Source organism: Ranitomeya variabilis, chromosome 4 (assembly GCF_051348905.1).
Source record: "Ranitomeya variabilis isolate aRanVar5 chromosome 4, aRanVar5.hap1, whole genome shotgun sequence".
NCBI classification, from domain to species: domain Eukaryota; kingdom Metazoa; phylum Chordata; class Amphibia; order Anura; family Dendrobatidae; genus Ranitomeya; species Ranitomeya variabilis.
This window is the reverse complement of record NC_135235.1, coordinates 407,304,837-407,321,481: the sequence shown is the minus strand read 5'-3', so window position 1 is coordinate 407,321,481 and position 16,645 is coordinate 407,304,837. Positions and strand designations below refer to the sequence as shown.

The 16,645-nt window shown below is 49.7% G+C and overlaps 1 protein-coding gene across 4 annotated transcripts in view; it reads right to left on the bottom strand.

Moving 5' to 3' along the window:
• Positions 1-9,660: 9,660 nt before the first annotated feature.
• RPL7L1 (ribosomal protein L7 like 1) overlaps positions 9,661-16,645 on the bottom strand; it is a 66,249-nt gene continuing 59,264 nt past the window's right edge. For all 4 annotated transcript variants that reach the window (XM_077251130.1, XM_077251134.1, XM_077251133.1 and 1 more), the window contains 2 exons: positions 16,222-16,432; positions 9,661-10,082 (listed from right to left, as the gene is read on the bottom strand). In XM_077251130.1, coding sequence (XP_077107245.1) covers positions 16,224-16,432 — 209 coding nt within the window. In that variant the 3' untranslated portion in view covers positions 9,661-10,082; positions 16,222-16,223. The remainder of the gene's footprint in view (positions 10,083-16,221; positions 16,433-16,645) is intronic.

Genomic DNA, 16,645 nt, shown 5'->3' with positions numbered 1-16,645 from the left:
GGCAGTATACTTCTGCCGCTACCTGACCCTGACACAGAGCCAGCAAGGTTTTTTCTGCCTGATCCACAGAATTAGGTTCGTCATACAGCAATCCGAGCGCTTGAAAAAATGCGTCTACATTGAGTAATGCAGGATCCCCTGATTCAAGGGAGAATGCCCAGTCCTGAGGGTCTCCATGCAGCAGAGAAATTACAATCTTCACCTGCTGAATGGGGTCACCAGAGGAACGGGGTCTCAAAGCAAAAAACAATCTGCAGTTATTTTTAAAGTTCAAAAATTTGGATCTATCCCCAATAAACAAATCAGGAGTAGGAATTCTAGGCTCTAAAACAGGAGTCTGAATGATATAATCCGAAATACCCTGTACTCTAGCAGCAAGTTGATCCACACGAGACGTCAATCCCTGAATATCTAATGCTAGCACCTAACCACTGAGCCACCCAGAGGTAAGGGGAAAAAAAAGACAAAACAGACTGCAAAGAAAAAAAAAAAAATGGCTCAGAACTTTTTTTCCCCCTCTTTTGAGATGCATTCAACACATTGTAGGCCAGCTGTACTGTTATGACCTGGTGGTTAAGGAGCAACATGGGACAAGCTCTGAGGAGGTGGTATCTGTACTGACCGCAGTTCCTAATCCTAACACCAACACTAGAAGTAGCCGTGGGATGTTCCTGTCTCTCCCTAGACACCTCGTCACAGCCTGAGAACTAACTACCCCTAAAGATGGAAACAGAAAGCTATCTTGCCTCAGAGAATGTCCCCAAAGGAAAGATAGCCCCCCACAAATATTGACTGTGAGTGGAGAGGGAAATGACATACACAGAATGAAAACAGGATTTAGCAAAGGAGGCCAATTCTAACTAAATAGACAGGATAGAAAAGGATACTGTGCGGTCAGTATTAAAAGCTAAAAATCCACACAGAGTTTACAAAAATAATCTCCACACCGACTCACGGTGTGGAGGGGCAAATCTGCTTTCCCCAGAGCTTCCAGCTAAGCTGAATATATCATACTAACAAGCTGGACAAGAAAAAACATAACATGAGCTGAACGATTAAGTCCACAGCAAGTGGACAACCAAAAGAACAAGCAATGACTTATCTTTGCTGAAGCAGGCTATCAGAGAAATCCAAGGAGAGATCTGAATCCAACCAAGAAACATTGACAGCTGGCACTGGCTGAAGACTAGAGCCAGGCTAAATAGCAGAGCCAGGAGAGACGATCAGTGGAAACAGCTGCTAATGCTAAACCCAAGGAGCAGCAGTTCCACTCAAAACCACTGGAGGGAGCCCAAGGGCAGAATTCACAAAAGTGCCATTTACAACCACCGGAGGGAGCCCAAGAACGGAATTCACAACAGTTTCCTGTTCCTAATGGGTGGATCCCCTCTCTCGTAGTGCCGTCATGGGAGTCCGAAGAAAAAGAAATTACATAGCCAGCCAGCGATGGAGACCATGGGACATGCAGGGACCGCGTCAGGAGCGCCAGGAGCAAGTGATTATGTGACCGTCGTCACTCCCCCTCACCCGCCGACCCCCCTGCCTTCCATGACTCGAGTATAAGCCGAGAGGGGCACTTTCTCTTTTTAGTCCTTTGGAAAATTAAAAAAAAGGGATTGAATCAACATATTAACCATAGCCACTCGTTTTTCTTTACTTAGCTGCTTTTTTCTTGCCATAATACACATTCTAACAGTCTATTCAGTAGGACTATCAGCTGTGTATCCACCAGACTTCTGCACAACACAACTGATGGTCCCAACCCCATTTATAAGGCAAGAAATCCCACTTATTAAACCTGACAGGGCACACCTGTGAAGTGAAAACCATTCCCGGTGACTACCTCTTGAAGCTCATCAAGAGAATGCCAAGAGTGTACAAAGCAGTCATCAAAGCAAAAGGTGGTTACTTTGAAGAACCTAGAATATAAGACATAATTTCAGTTGTTCCATACTTTTCATAGTTTTGATGCCTTCAGTATGAATGTACAATTTTCATAGTCATGAAAATACAGAAAAATCTTTAAATGAGAAGGTGTGTTCAAACTTTTGGTCTGTACTGTATGTAGCCGTTTTCCTGCCAACACTCTGATTTTTGCCTAAGTACACGTTCACATGTGGCGTTTTTGCAGCACATTTTCCGGCAACACAAACCAGACTGTTGGCAGGAAAATATGTGTTTTTTGATTTCTTACTTGCGTTTTTCCCCTGACTCATTCAAATAGGCAACAAAACACAGAATTATCAAACCTCAAATAAAAAAAAAAAAAAAGCAAGGCACAAAAACATTTAACTATGCTCGTAATGTAAAACGCGTTTTCTCCCTCCGGAAAAAAAAAAAATGCACCCAAAAAAAAAAGATTTTTGTGTACTCACCGTAAAATCTCTCTCTCTTAGCCTCTAATTGGGGGACACAGGACCATGGGTGTTATGCTGCTGTCCACTAGGAGGCGACTCTATGCATAATCTGAAAAAGATTAACTGTGGCTCCTCCTCTGCAGTATACACCCCTGGACGGCATCAGCCTTCTCCAGTTTGTGCAAAAGCAGTAGGAGGAACGTAACATGAATAACATAATTATGCCTGTAAGAAGGCAACTATGTAACATGAATAACAATTATACCTGTAAGAAGGCAACTATGTACGAGCTCAAGAAAACAATACGAGAACTCAACAGTTACAACGGCCCGGAAAGGGCAACAGGGTGGGAGCTGTGTCCCCCAATTAGAGGCTAAGAGAAAGATTTTACGGTGAGTACACAAAAATCTCCTTTACTCTGTCGCCTCATTGGGGGACACAGGACCATGGGACGTCCTAAAGCAGTCCCTGGGTGGGAAGCAATGGACAAATATTGTGCAGACAGGCCCCTATACTTAGGGCACCGCCGCCTGCAGGACACATCTACCCAGGCTCGCGTCCGCTGAGGACTTGGTATGAACCCTGTAGTGTTTAGTAAACGTGTGTAAGCTAGTCCAAGTGGCCGCCTTACACACTTGTTGTGCTGAATGGCCCAGGAGGCCCCTACCGCCCGTGTAGAGTGTGCCGTAATACCGGCTGGAAGAGGAGAATTCTTAAGGCGGTAGGCCTCTTGTATGGTGGATTTGATCCACCTGGCAAGGGTAGCTTTGGAAGCTGCCAGACTCTTGTGGCCGCCTTCCGGAAGGAGGAAAAGAGAATCAGACCTCCGGAAGGACGCAGTCCTAGAAACGTATATACGCAATGCCCTGACAAGGTCAAGCGTATGCAGAGCCTTCTCCACTCTGAACCGGAACCGGACAAAAGGACGGTAGTGAAATTTCCTCATTGAGGTGGAAGTTGGACACAACCTTCGGAAGGAAGGATGGGACCGTATGAAGAACTACCTTGTCCTGGTGAAAAGCCAGGAAGGGCCGTCTGCAGGAGAGTGCTGTCAGTTCAGACACCCTGCGTAGCGAGGTGATTGCCACCAGGAAAACCACCTTCTGGGAAAGAAGGCGGAGCGGGACCTCCTTAAGGGGTTCGAAGGGTGGTTCCTGCAAGGCTGTCAGGACCAGGTTGAGGTCCCACGTTTCTAGTGGTCGTCTGTAGAGGGGAACCAATCGGGAAACCCCCTGAAGGAAAGTCCTTACTTGCGGCTTGGTAGCAATGCGCCTTTGAAAAAGCACTGAGAGGGCTGACACCTGGCTCTTAAGCGAGCCCAATGACAGCCTGGCTTCCAGACCCGATTGGAGAAAACCAAGTACTTTGGGTAGGGAATAAGGGAGTGGGATCTGGCCACGAGATTCGCACCAGGTAAAGAAAGCTTTCCAGGTACGGTAATAAATCTTGGCAGAGGCTGGCTTCCGTGCCCTGATCATGGTTCCAATGACATCCGCCGAGAGCCCTGCCTGGGTTAGAACCCAGGTCTCAAGGGCCACGCCGTCAAATTGAGAGCCCCTGAGTTCTGGTGGTAGAATGGGCCTTGTGATAAAAGATCGTGGCGTTCGGGGAGACGCCAGGGGGCGTCTGCTGTGAGTTGTACGATGTCGGCGTACCATGTGAGTCTGGGCCAGTCCGGTGCAATTAGGATGGTTGGAACTCCCTCTTGTTTGATCTTCCTCACCACTCTGGATATCAGAGGGAGAGGTGGAAAAATATACAGAAGCTGGAACTGGGTCCAGTCCTGAACCAGAGCGTCTGCTCCGAGCGACCGCGGATCGTGTGTTCTGGCCATGAAGTTGGAGACCTTGGCATTGAAGTGGGATGCCATTAGGTCCACATCCGGGGTCCCCCAGCGGAGACAGATCTGGTGAAAAATTTTGGGATGGAGAGACCACTCTCCCGAGTCTATTTCTTGTCGGCTGAGGAAGTCTGCTTCCCAGTTGTCCACACCCGGAATGTGGACCGCCGAAAGAACCGACTGTGTCCTCCGCCCAGTGGAGGATGTGTGACACTTCTCGCATCGCCTGGGTACTGCGGGTCCCCCCTTGGTGATTCACATATGCCACAGCCGTGGCATTGTCCGACTGTATTCTGATGTGAGAGGCTGCCAGAAAGTGATGGAAGGCCCTCAATGCCAGAAGGATGGCAAGAATTTCCAGGATGTTGATGGGCATGGTCGCTTCCACTGGGGACCACTTGCCCTGTGGTGTAGGTGCACCACACCCCAACCCTTCAGGCTCGCGTCGGTGGTCAGAACCTTCCATTGACCTGAGAGAAAGGATTTCCCCTTTGCTAGCGAGGTTGGCTTGAGCCACCAGTGCAGGGACCTCCTGGTTGACGACGTTAGCTGGAACTCCCTGTCGAGAGAAAAGGGATTCCTGTCCCAGGACTTGAGAATGGCTAGTTGGAGAGGTCTGAGGCGAAACTGGGCAAATGGGACCGCTTCTATTGCTGCTGCCATCTAGCCGAGGACTCTCATGGCAAACCGGAGAGATCGAGGGGGTTTGCGGAGGAGGGTGCGAACTGCTAGTCGGAGAGCCAGTCCTTGAAGGTGGGAGCCTTGAGTAGATCGTCCAGGTATGGAACAACTACTATGCCTCTGGAGTGCAGGATGTCCATGGTGGCTGCCATGACTTTGGTGAACACTCTGGGAGCCGTGGCGAGTCCGAAAGGGAGAGCCACGAATTGGTAGTGGTCCTGGCCTATTGCGAACCTGAGAAACCTCTGATGGGCAGGTGCAATGGGTATATGCAGGTATGCGTCTTGTATGTCTATGGAGGCGAGATATTCTCCCTTCTCCATAAACGCAATGATGGACCGAAGGGACTCCATGCGGAAATGACGGACCCGTACATATTTGCTGAGCTGTTTTAGGTCTAGTATGGGCCGTATGCGGCCTCCTTTCTTGGGAACTACGAACAGATTGGAGTAGAACCCTCGGAAGCGGTCGGTCGTGGGTACCGGTACTATGACTCCTGCTTGAAAAAGCGAGGAGACCGCTTGGTGGTAGGCACGAGCCTTGGCTGGCGGTTTTGGGGGGACAGAGAGGAAGAATCGGTCCGGTGGGTTGGAGGTGAAGTCTATTTTGTATCCAGAAGACACTAGTTCCCTGACCCACCTGTGTTCTGTAATAGGCAGCCAGACTTGATGAAAGAGCAAAAGTCGGCCGCCTACTGGTGTGGTGTCTTCCGGAGTCCGTGAGTCATGATGAGGAGAAAGTCTGAGATTTTCCTCCTCTGGGCTTAGGCTGGCCTGCTTTTGACTGCCAGGTCTTGTCCGACCTTTGCGTCGATCGTGAGTTGTCCCTGCGTGGGGAACGGTTACGATTTTGTGCTGGACGCGAGACGGACCAGCCGGAGGAATTCGGAAAGGATCGGAATAGAGTTTGGTTACGCTTCTTGTAAGTGCGTTTAGGTTTCAGTTGGGGAAGAGAAGTACTCTTACCCCCGGTAGCGTTGGATATCATAGTGTCCAACTGTTCACCGAAAAGTCTCCCACTGAGGTAAGGGAGGTGCGTGAGGGACTTCTTTGAGGCTGCGTCTGCTTTCCATTCCCGCAGCCAGAGGATACGCCGAATCATGATGGCATTTGATGCTATCCCCGCTACTCCCCTTGCTGAATCCAGAGCTGCATGGAGCATGTAGTCTGCTACAACTGCTATTTGAACCGCTTGGTCTGACAGCTCAGGAGCGGATGCTTGGAGAGCTTGTAAATTCTTTGCCCAGGCCAGAATGGCCTTGGCAGCCCAAACTGAGGCGAACGCAGGAGCCAGGGATGCCCCTGCTGCCTCGAAAATTGAAAGAGCCATGCGTTCTACCTGCCGGTCGGCTGCGTCCCTGAGGGTTGGAGCTATCTGGCAGTGAAAGGAGGGTCTGTGCTGCTAGCCTAGAGACTGGGGGGTCCACTTCAGGTGGATCTGTCCATTCCTTGGTGTCCTTCTGTGGGAAGGGGTACCTTGCCTCCAGACATTTGCGATTAGCGAATTTTTTCTCAGGCTGTGAGAGCTGCTTTTTAAGGATCGCCTTAAACTCTGGGTGGTTAGAGAAAACCTTAGGCGGCTTCAGAGGTCCTTCAAAGGAAATCTTATGTTCTGGGGCCTCTGGTGGCGGATCAGAAATGTCCAGCACTTTATGGATGGAAGAAATTATGTCCTCAACTAGCGCTGTATTGCTAGGAGGGATTGGGATCAGGGACCCCTCCGTTTCTCCGAGTCAGAGTCGAAGATGCCTTCCGAATCCTGTGTATCACTGAGGCGTCCCCTGCTGAGTGGGCCGGGGAGGAGGCCTTCTCTGGTCGGGGATTGCGGAGATCTGCATTGTCTGTCCCTGGAATGGGTCAGTCTAGATGACCTGGAGCTATGGTGTCTCTCCCTAGAGGGGGATGACCGTGTGCTATGGGATGACGCAGATGGACTTGATCTATGGGTCCGCTTGCGTCCTGACCTAGACGCGGATGCGCCAGGGTCATCTTGTTCCTGAGTCAAGCTCTCACTTTGCTGGGTAACGGTCATAGCCGGGGCATGACCCTGCACAGCCTGAAGCAATGTGGAGGTTAGGTTATCTATAGACTGCGTCATAGATTGCGATATCTGAGTAGCCCATTCCGGCGTGGCATTAGACACCGAGGCATTGGCAGGGGCTTCTTGGGGCTCTGACACATTAGTTTGTATACAGTTCTGACAATGCGGGTACGTGCTGCTATTGGGGAGAGTGGTCCCGCAGGCTGTGCAGAATGCTTAATAGCAGTTCTGCCTGGTTCTCTTGGACCTTGAGCCCGGCATAGTGCACGGAGTGCAGAAGGGCTGCCGGTAGAGGACCTTACAGGGGTAGAGAAACCTATAGGGGAGCATTATAGGTAATATGGATTCACAGCTGAGTAAAAAACCCAGCTGTGATCTTACCCCACCAGTGTGCCCCTAGGTCCGGCGCCGAAGATCCACAGTCCTGTGCCCCCCAGAGACTGGCTGCCTGGTCCTGCAGACCGGGAGATGCAGGGTTAATCTGCAGCAGAAAATGGCTGCTGAGAAAGAGAGGAAGGAAGAGAAGGGGGCGGAGAGCTGTAAAAAGGCGGCAAAGCTGTGTAAAAACGCGCCCTTTCTGTCTCGATCCGCCCCCTCTATGACACTGTAGAGTGTCATATTTGTCATCCGGGGGGCGGAGAGGAAGCGGCGGCTTCAGCTAGGCCAAAGCCGGGGCCTAAATTAGATGCCTGAGGCCCAGAAGGGCTGCAGGCCGGCGCGAAAGTCCGGGAGGGGGTCGGATCTGAACCGGACCCCTCCGGATTTAAAGGCAGGATGGCAGTGGGGCTATAAGCGGAAGGGGGAGCCCGGTTGGGGTCTCCCTGAGGCAGTATAGAGCTGGTGCTACCGCAGAGACAGGGGCGCAGGGAGCCCTGTGTCTGTATGTGCCATGCCTGCCTGCACTCCCCCCGGCCCCAACAAGAGCCCGCAGCTGGGCTGGGGTCCCTGGATGCAGGCGCAGTGTGCTGGCCCATTGCTGGGAGCTGTAGAATGCTGCCTGTACAGGCCCTACCTGAGGCGTCTCAACCTAATACCCCCAGAGGGGGATTAGGGAGGGTGCTGTTGTCACCTTCAGGGGCCTTTATCCTCGCCTCGACCTCAACCCAGAAACCAAAGGGAATTGGGGAAGGAGGGGGGGTCTCGACTTCGAACCAGCACCCGAGGGACTGGGGAAGGAGCAACATGAGGAATAGCCATCTCTACTTCAACTGGGCACCCCATAATAGGGGGCCGAGGAAGGAGCCATGCCGGGAGTCTCACAGGAGACCCTCTTTTCTTCATCTGTAATCCCGTCGGAAAAAATGGAGTAAAAATCTTTTAGGTGTGCCTCCTATGCGACACTAAGCAAAAACTGGAGAAGGCTGATGCCGTCCAGGGGTGTATACTGCAGAGGAGGAGCCACAGTTAATCTTTTTCAGATTATGCATAGTGTCGCCTCCTAGTGGACAGCAGCATAACACCCATGGTCCTGTGTCCCCCAATGAGGCGACAGAGTAAAAAGCAAAATGTGAATATACTATAACCTCTATATTCACCTATTGGGAATGATGGATCAGCTGATGTCACCGCTGACCCTGTCCTCCACCATAGCCTTCGCACACTGATTTGCTTATGTTACTTGTATGACTTATCCAACGGGTCTTCAAAAATATCAAACTGAAGATTATAACACCACATAGTGTGCAGTCAATTTTCTTACTTGTGTGGATTAAGGAGTTGCTCCACTCTGGTGGGAATGGGAACAAGATTTATTTTTTTTATTAAACAATTTTGTTAGTAGTGTATCAATTTTTTTCTTATTCATTACACAGTTCAGCCAAAAGATAGGGTCAGGGTATGACCATTGTGGTTTTGTATATGTATTGTTTCTTTGTTTTGCTCAGTTGTTTTACTTGCTTTTACACCAACCAATTCTGCAGCACTTTACAATTAGGGAACTTACATTATTATTAGTCGTGTCAAATCTAAGGAAGTATATCCACACCTACTCACCTTCACTGGACTTAAAGGGAACCTGTCACCCCCCAAATCGACGATGAGCTAAGCCCACCAGCATCAAGGGTTTATCTACAGCATTCTGGAATGCTGTAGATAAGCCCCCAATGTATCCTGAAAGATGAGAAATGAAAAAGAGGTTAGATTATACTCACCTGGGGGGGGTGGTCCGATCCGATGGGCGTCGCGGTCCGGGGCCTCCCATCTTCATAGGATGACGTCCTCTTCTTGTCTTCACGCTACGGCTCCGGCGTACTTAGTCTGCCCTGTTGAGGGCAGAGCAAAGTACTGCAGTGCGCAGGCGCTGGGCCTCTCTGGCCTTTCCCGGCGCCTGCGCACTGCAGTACTGTGCTCTGCCCTCAACAGGGCAGACAAAGTACGCCTGCGCCGGAGCCGCAGCGTGAAGACAAGAAGAGGACGTCATCGTAAGAAGATGGGAGGCCCCGGACTGGACCGTGACGCCCATCAGACCCGGACCGCAGCGGGACCGCCCCTGGGTGAGTATAATCTACCGCTTTTTCTCATGTTTCAGGTTACATCGGGGGCTTATCTACAGCATTCCAGAATGCTGTAGATAAAGCCCTGATGCCAGTGGGCTTAGCTCTTCGTCGATTTTGGGGGTGACCGGTTCCCTTTAAAGATAATTAGCACAGAGACCCATTTGCAACAAATTATTATTATTGGAAAAGATTGACCTTCGGAATCTGAATAATGTCTCCACTCCAAACGCATACGAACCAGTCCAAATAGAGTTGTACATATAAACTTTAATTTAGAGATATACAAAAAAAAAATATGCTTGATAGCATATGACTCATTCCATCACACTGTTATATACACGATGAAAGTACTCCAGCCCATCGGCCACACAAGTCAACCATTTTCATAGGCACAAGTAGCTTGGAAGTTGTTAAGAATCGAAAGGTAAACTTTACAGTCAATGTACAATTCCTTTCTGCCAGGTCCCGTCTGGAGATGGTGGGAAGGCTCATCAGATATACAAACGTCTCAGGGATCTCGCTGCTCCTTGCTGAAAAGTCTCTGTACAGTTTTCATTATAGGCAACAAGCATGTGACGAGCAGAACACGTCTGTATTAATACATCATTGAAAGTCACTTTAAAGGGCACTGACGATTCCCAAGTGTGAGCTCCTGAATATCTGGTCAGCCTGAAATAAAAACATACATTACACCATTAGCTAATGGACACAGAACACATGGGGCATCTTATACAAGTTCTCCATTCCATGGTTTACAGTTTTCCCTCCTCATCCACCCCAACCACTACACCCCTTCCAAACGTTGGATGTGGGTTTATGGAACAAGCTCAAGAACTGAGCTGGCTCCATGTATGGTTGGTTGTTGGCTGAGTTATACAGCCAGTACCAGCCTCTAACACCAGTGGGCCAGAGCTAGCTGATCACTTCTGTTTAACCATTTATTTGGAGCTACATATCTGAAAAAAAATATAGTTCTTACCGATAACGGTATTTCTCTGAGCCCATGACGGCACCACGGAGAGAGGGGATCCGCCCACCAAGGACAGTAAACCTACAGATAAAAAGGCGGTACCACTCTCCCGCATCAGTTGTTTACTAGAGACCGATGGGAGACTATGGAACAGCTTATTAGTTTCAACATTACTTTATATTAACTTAATTGAGATACCACGTGGCCTATCAAAACTATCAAAAAATAAACTATGGCACTATATTAACGTGCACACCCATAAGTGAAGGGAGGGAATGTACGGGTGCCGTCATGGGCTCAGAGAAATACCGTTATCGGTAAGAACTATATTTTTCTCTGTCGCCCATGACGGCACCACGGAGAGATTTCATAGATTGTACATTCAGGGAGGGACCACCGCTTCCAGAACCCTTTTACCGAAAGTAAGGTCCGAAGAGGAAATAAGGTCCAATCTATAGTGTCTATAGAATGTGGAAGGTGATGACCAAGTAGCGGCTCTACATATCTGATCGATAGAGGTTCCGGCCTTCTCCGCCCAAGAAGCCGCCACTGCCCTCGTTGAGTGAGCCTTGACTTCCCCTGGAACAGACACTCCACTTGACGAATATGACAAGCTGATAGCGTCCGTGACCCATCTTGCCAAAGTGGATTTGGAGGCTTTTTTCCCCTTTCGGGGACCCTGAAAGCATACAAAAAGAGAGGCATCCTCCCTACTCTCTCTAGTGGCTTCTAAATATTGTATGAGACATCTCCTTACATCTAGCGTATGTAATGCTTCCTCCTCTTTATTTTTAGGGTTAGGACAGAAGGAGGGAAGAGAGATCTCGAGTTCTATGGAACCGGGAAGCCACTTTCGGGAGGTATGCAGGATCTATCTTGAGAATAACTCTATCCTCTAAAACCTGAGTGTATGGAGGGTTAGCAGATAAAGCTTGTATGTCGCTAATCCTACGAGCGGATGTGAGGGCAACCAGCAGGGAAGTTTTGAGGGATAGGATTTTTAACGGGACCTCCTCCAAGGGTTCGAAGGGAGGTTTAGTCAGGGCTCTAAGGACCAAATTTAAATCCCATTGAGGGGAGGTTTTAATTGGAATTGGCCTTGATCTGCTTGCTGCCCTGATAAACCTTGAAACCCACCGATTCCCTGCCAGATCGTAATTAAACAGAGCTCCCAACAATGCCACATGGACTTTCAGGGTACTCGTGGCTAAACCGATCTCCAACCCCTTTTGTAAAAATTCTAATACAGTTTTAAGGGGAACCTTTTCTCCTACTTTGGAACCTGATGATGATAGGAATTTCTTCCATATCTTCCCGTATTGTTTTGTCGTGACCGGTTTCCTACTTTGTAAGAGAGTGGATACTAATGCTGGTGAAAACCCTCTATCCTCTAGTAGCTTCCTCTCAAATGCCAGGCCGTCAAGTGCAAGTTCATAACTTGTGGATGGTTGATCGGCCCTTGGGAGAGCAAGCCTGGGAGGTCTGGGAGTACCCACGGGTCGGATATCGACATTCTCCTCATCCAAGAGAACCAAGGTCTCTTCGGCCAGAACGGGGCTATCAAGATTACATGAGCCCCGTCCTCCCGAATCTTCCTCAGCACTGCCGGAATCAGGGCAAATGGGGGAAATGCGTAAGCTAGATGATGCCGCCATGGAATCAGAAACGCATCCAGGGCTACCGGGTTCCCTTGAGGATTTATGGAGCAAAAGGAGGTTACTTTTTTGTTTGTGTTGTTGGCAAAGAGATCTATGTTGGGAACCCCCCATTTTTTTGTAATCTGGGTAAATACCGTCTGATTTAGCTCCCATTCCCCTTGCTTTAAACTGGAGCGGCTTAGAAAGTCCGCTTTGAAGTTGTCCACCCCCCTTATGTGTAGACTTGTCAGGGATAAAAGGTTGCTCTCGGCTATCTGAAAAATTTCGTTGGTTACCTCCATCAGTTTTTTGGAGCGAGTCCCCCCCTGGTGATTCAGGTATGCTACTACCACCCTGTTGTCCAACATGACTCTGACATGGTGGGAGTGAAGGGCCCCCAAGAATTCCTGGAGGGAGAACCTGACCGCAAGGAGCTCTTTCATATTGGAGGATTCCTCCCGCAGGGATGTTGGCCAGGTGTTTTGAGCTACTAGGTAGCCTAAATGAGCCCCCCAGCCACTGGGGCTTGCATCTGTCGTCAGTATCTTTGAGATTGGGATTACCCATGGGACTCCCTGGGAAAGATTCCTTAGTGATGCCCACCAGGTTAGTGACTGAGTTGTTTTTGGAGATAATCTCAACCGACTTTCTAAATGCCCTCCCAGAGAGATCTCTTCTGATAAAATCTGCCATTGAAGGTGTCTCGAATGGAGCTGCGCCCATTGGACCGCCGGTATGCACGAAGTCATGGATCCTAAGAGGGACATAGCCTGGCGTAGTGTTATAGAAGGGAGAGCTTGTATTTTGGCCACTCGTCTTATCATCCTCTGTATTTTTTCCTCTGGAAGACGGCATTCTTCCTTTATAGAGTCCAGTATTAGACCCAGATATTCTTGGACCTGGGAAGGTACCAGTCTGGACTTTTTTAAGTTTATCAGCCAACCCAGATCCTGTAGGGACCTTGTCACTGTATCCAGCTGATTGCTGCAGTGTTGGGGGGAGGAGCCTATAATCAAAAAATCGTCCAGGTATGGTACAATCAAGGTGTCTTGCTCTCTGAGATGAGCCATTACCTCCGAAATTATTTTTGTGAATATTCTCGGGGCTATTGCCAGTCCGAACGGTAGGGCTGAGAATTGAAAGTGGCGTAATGTCCCCCTGATATGAACTGCTATCCTGAGAAACCTCTGGTGTTCTATGTGGATGGGGACGTGATAATAGGCATCCTTCAGGTCCAGGACTACCATAAAACACCGAGGAAAAAGCATTTTTATAGAGGATTTTATCGTCTCCATCTTGAATGGTTGAATCTCTAGGTATTTGTTTAGGCTCTTCAGGTTTATGATAGTCGTGTAAGACCCATCTGTTTTTTTTCTCAGGAATAGAGGGGAATAATAACCTTGTTCTCTTTCTTGTGGAGGGACTTCTAGAAGAACCCCCTTGTCCACTAGTCCTAGGACCTCGTTCTCTAATGCCCATTGTTCTTCCGCTGAAGACCTTGGAGAGGTTATTGAAAAGAAGGGACGAGGAGTTCTCAGAAATGTTAGCTTTAGACCTGATTTTATTATGCCCAGGATCCATTGGCCGCATGTAATCTTTTCCCAGGCCGGGAGAAAGAGTGACAATCTCCCCCCCACCCGGGGCCAACCTTCATTGAGAGGGTTTCTTGTTGTCGCCGGGGTTTTTATTAAACAGGTACCCTTTATTTCTGTTTTTCTTATCCTCCCATTTTCCCTGGTTTCTCAATTGCTTTTTACGGAAAAACCTCTTGCTCCGAAAGGGCCGTTTGTAAGCGGGGAAACCCAGGGCAGGAAAAGATTTCTTTTTATCTCCTGCCTTCTCCAGGATGTCATCCAGGGTGGGACCAAACAGAAACTCCCCTTCACAAGGAATAGTACATAATTTAGACTTCGTCTGTAAGTCCCCTGGCCAGCACTTAAGCCAGAGGGCGCGCCTTGCCGCGTTAGAGAAGACCGCTGACCTGGCAGCCAATCTAATAGAATCAGCAGAAGCATCTGCTAAAAACGCGGCCGCCCCTCTTAGTACCGGCAAGGTGTTCAGTATGGAGTCACGGGACGCCTTCCCCTTTAGCTGGCCCTCCAGTTGGTCTAACCAAATCATTAATGAACGGGACGTGCATGCGGCTGCGACTGCTGGCTTTAGACCTCCTCCAGATGCTTCCCAGGCACTTTTGAGAAAAGCATCCGCTTTTTTGTCCATAGGGTCTTTCAAGACCCCCATGTCCTCAAAAGGGAGGGCAAATTTTTTAGACGCTTTAGCAATGGCTACGTCTAGCTTGGGGGCTTTTTCCCAGAAGGAGCAAGATTCGTCTTCAAAGGGGTACTTCCTTTTTGGCGTCAATAACGCCTTTCTCAAGGGTTTCTTCCACTCCTTTTTGATTAGTGCGGAAATAGTTTCATTGAGTGGAAAAGCCCTCTTTTTCTTTTGCTCAAGACCTCCGAACATGATGTCCTGAACCGACCTTTTGGGGTGAGAGTCTACTAACCCCATAGTGCTCCTCACTGCTTTAATGAGGCCATCGGTGTCTTCTAAGGGGAAACAGCTGTGACCCCCAGAGGAAGAAGACGATGACGAAGAAGAGGAGGAGGAGGTGGAGGAGTCAGATGAATCTGAGTCCGCACTATCCTTGTCTGTATTAGACACCGGGGACGGAGACCTGTGTTTAGTCTTCCTCCATTTTTTTCCCCTTTTCAGAGACTTAAAGGTGTCTTCTACCTGATTCTTAATCAGGGTTTTGAGGTCAGCTGCAAACCCGGGAAGCCCCTCGGATACTGTTTGCTGTATACATATACTACAGAGTCTTTTCTCCCAGGTATTTGGAAGATCTTCTTTACACAGGGCACAAATCCTATGCTTGGTTTTCCCTAAGCTCTTCTTTCCCTAGAGGAAAAGAGACAAATAATACCCTTACTGTCTCTAACTTTCACGAAGATCACTTACCACCTCCAGGACCCATAAATACCGGTTGAGGATGCTCCATGTCCGTCTTTTTCCCCAACGCCGTACTGGACTCCTTGCTATGTTGGGACCTTTGGCGTTCTTTACCGGTGGTGTCCTTTTTGCTGTCGCCGTTTTTGCTGCTGCTGCGGCGATGCTGATGGTGGTGGTGGTGACTCAGGTAAGGGTGATGCCATGTCACTCATTCTGATTGCAGGTATGGCCTCACGTAGGCTGCTGTCAATCGACTGATGATGCGGCTGACCGCCGCTCTGCTATGCTCTGGCCGCTGATGCTGCGCTCTGCGCCGGTGCCGTGCTCTGCACTAGTGTTGCGCTCTGCGCTGGTGTTGAGGCTTGTGCCGCTGCTTGTGCTGCGGTCTTTCGCCTCCTGATGACTGGAGCCAGGTCCATTTTATACCGCCGCGCTCCTGTGGCGCGCTTGCGCAATAGCTGCGGCCTCGTTCCCAGCGCCTGCGCAGAAGCGCCCATCCGGCGCCTGCGAGAAGCGCTCCCCCGCCGGCGCCTGCGCAGAAGCGAATCCCGCCGGCGGCTGCGCAGAAGCGCCCATCCGGCGCCTGCGCAGAAGCGCCCATCCGGCGACTGCGCAGAAGCGCTCGCAGAACGCCGGCGCCCACGCCATTCGGCGCCGCAGGAGCTCCCGCGCACGCGGCCCAAGATGGCGCTGCCCATGGCGCACATGAAACGCTGTCTCTCCGGAGCGCCCGGTTTGCTCGCAGCCTGAATGCGCGGTCCCTGCACGCCTCCTGGCCATGCAGTGTGCAGACTGACGCTTGAAGGGGGGAGAGCCGCGCTACCTCTCCCGCAACCACAGAGGGACCCCCCTGGATGTTGCCACTGCTGCATCTTACCTAGGGAGGTGACCGCGAACTCCATGTCACCTCCCCCGCACACCCTAGAGGCCCACTAGCCCCAGCGGTGGCGCTTCGGGTCACCACACCAGCCGAGGCAGAGGGACCCCAGCTGCCTGAGTCGGACTGATTGGCCCCGGAATCCCACGATGATCTTCTTCTGGTAAGTCTGTAGGTCTCCCATCAAGGACAGGAAACCAACTGATGCGGGAGAGTGGTACCGCCTTTTTATCTGTAGGTTTCCTGTCCTTGGCACCACAGAGAGAGGGGATCCGCCCACCGTCATGGGCGACAGAGAAACAGAGCCTTAGCCATAGTAGAAATGATCGGGGAAAGAGGACATTCACCATAAATTAGCAGCCATCTCCTCACCTTCAGTTGAGCTTTCGTATAAGTTGGTTAATACCAGCGCCTCGGTTTCCGGGATCGCCAACTTCAGTGAGATAGCCTTTCCTGTTAATGCCTGCATGACGGGATATAGACAACTCAAAGGGGCATAAGAACTTGTTTACTGCTGTAAAGTTGCTTCCTGCTGAATACAACTCATGAATCACATCTTCTAAGCAGATAATTCCAAATTTTCCTATGACAGAAGGGGAGAGAAAATAGTCAATGAATAAGGGTATTAATTGGCCCAGACTCACATACGTTATTTTGACCTAAATTACTCCAAAGGGAGGGGAAATTTAGCAGCAACTGACATTTAGCAATTGCAAAATTAAAAAAAAGTGGCCAATAAAAAAAGATAAATAAATAGAGGTGCAATTTAAGTCATACCGATTGAAAAATGTGGCAA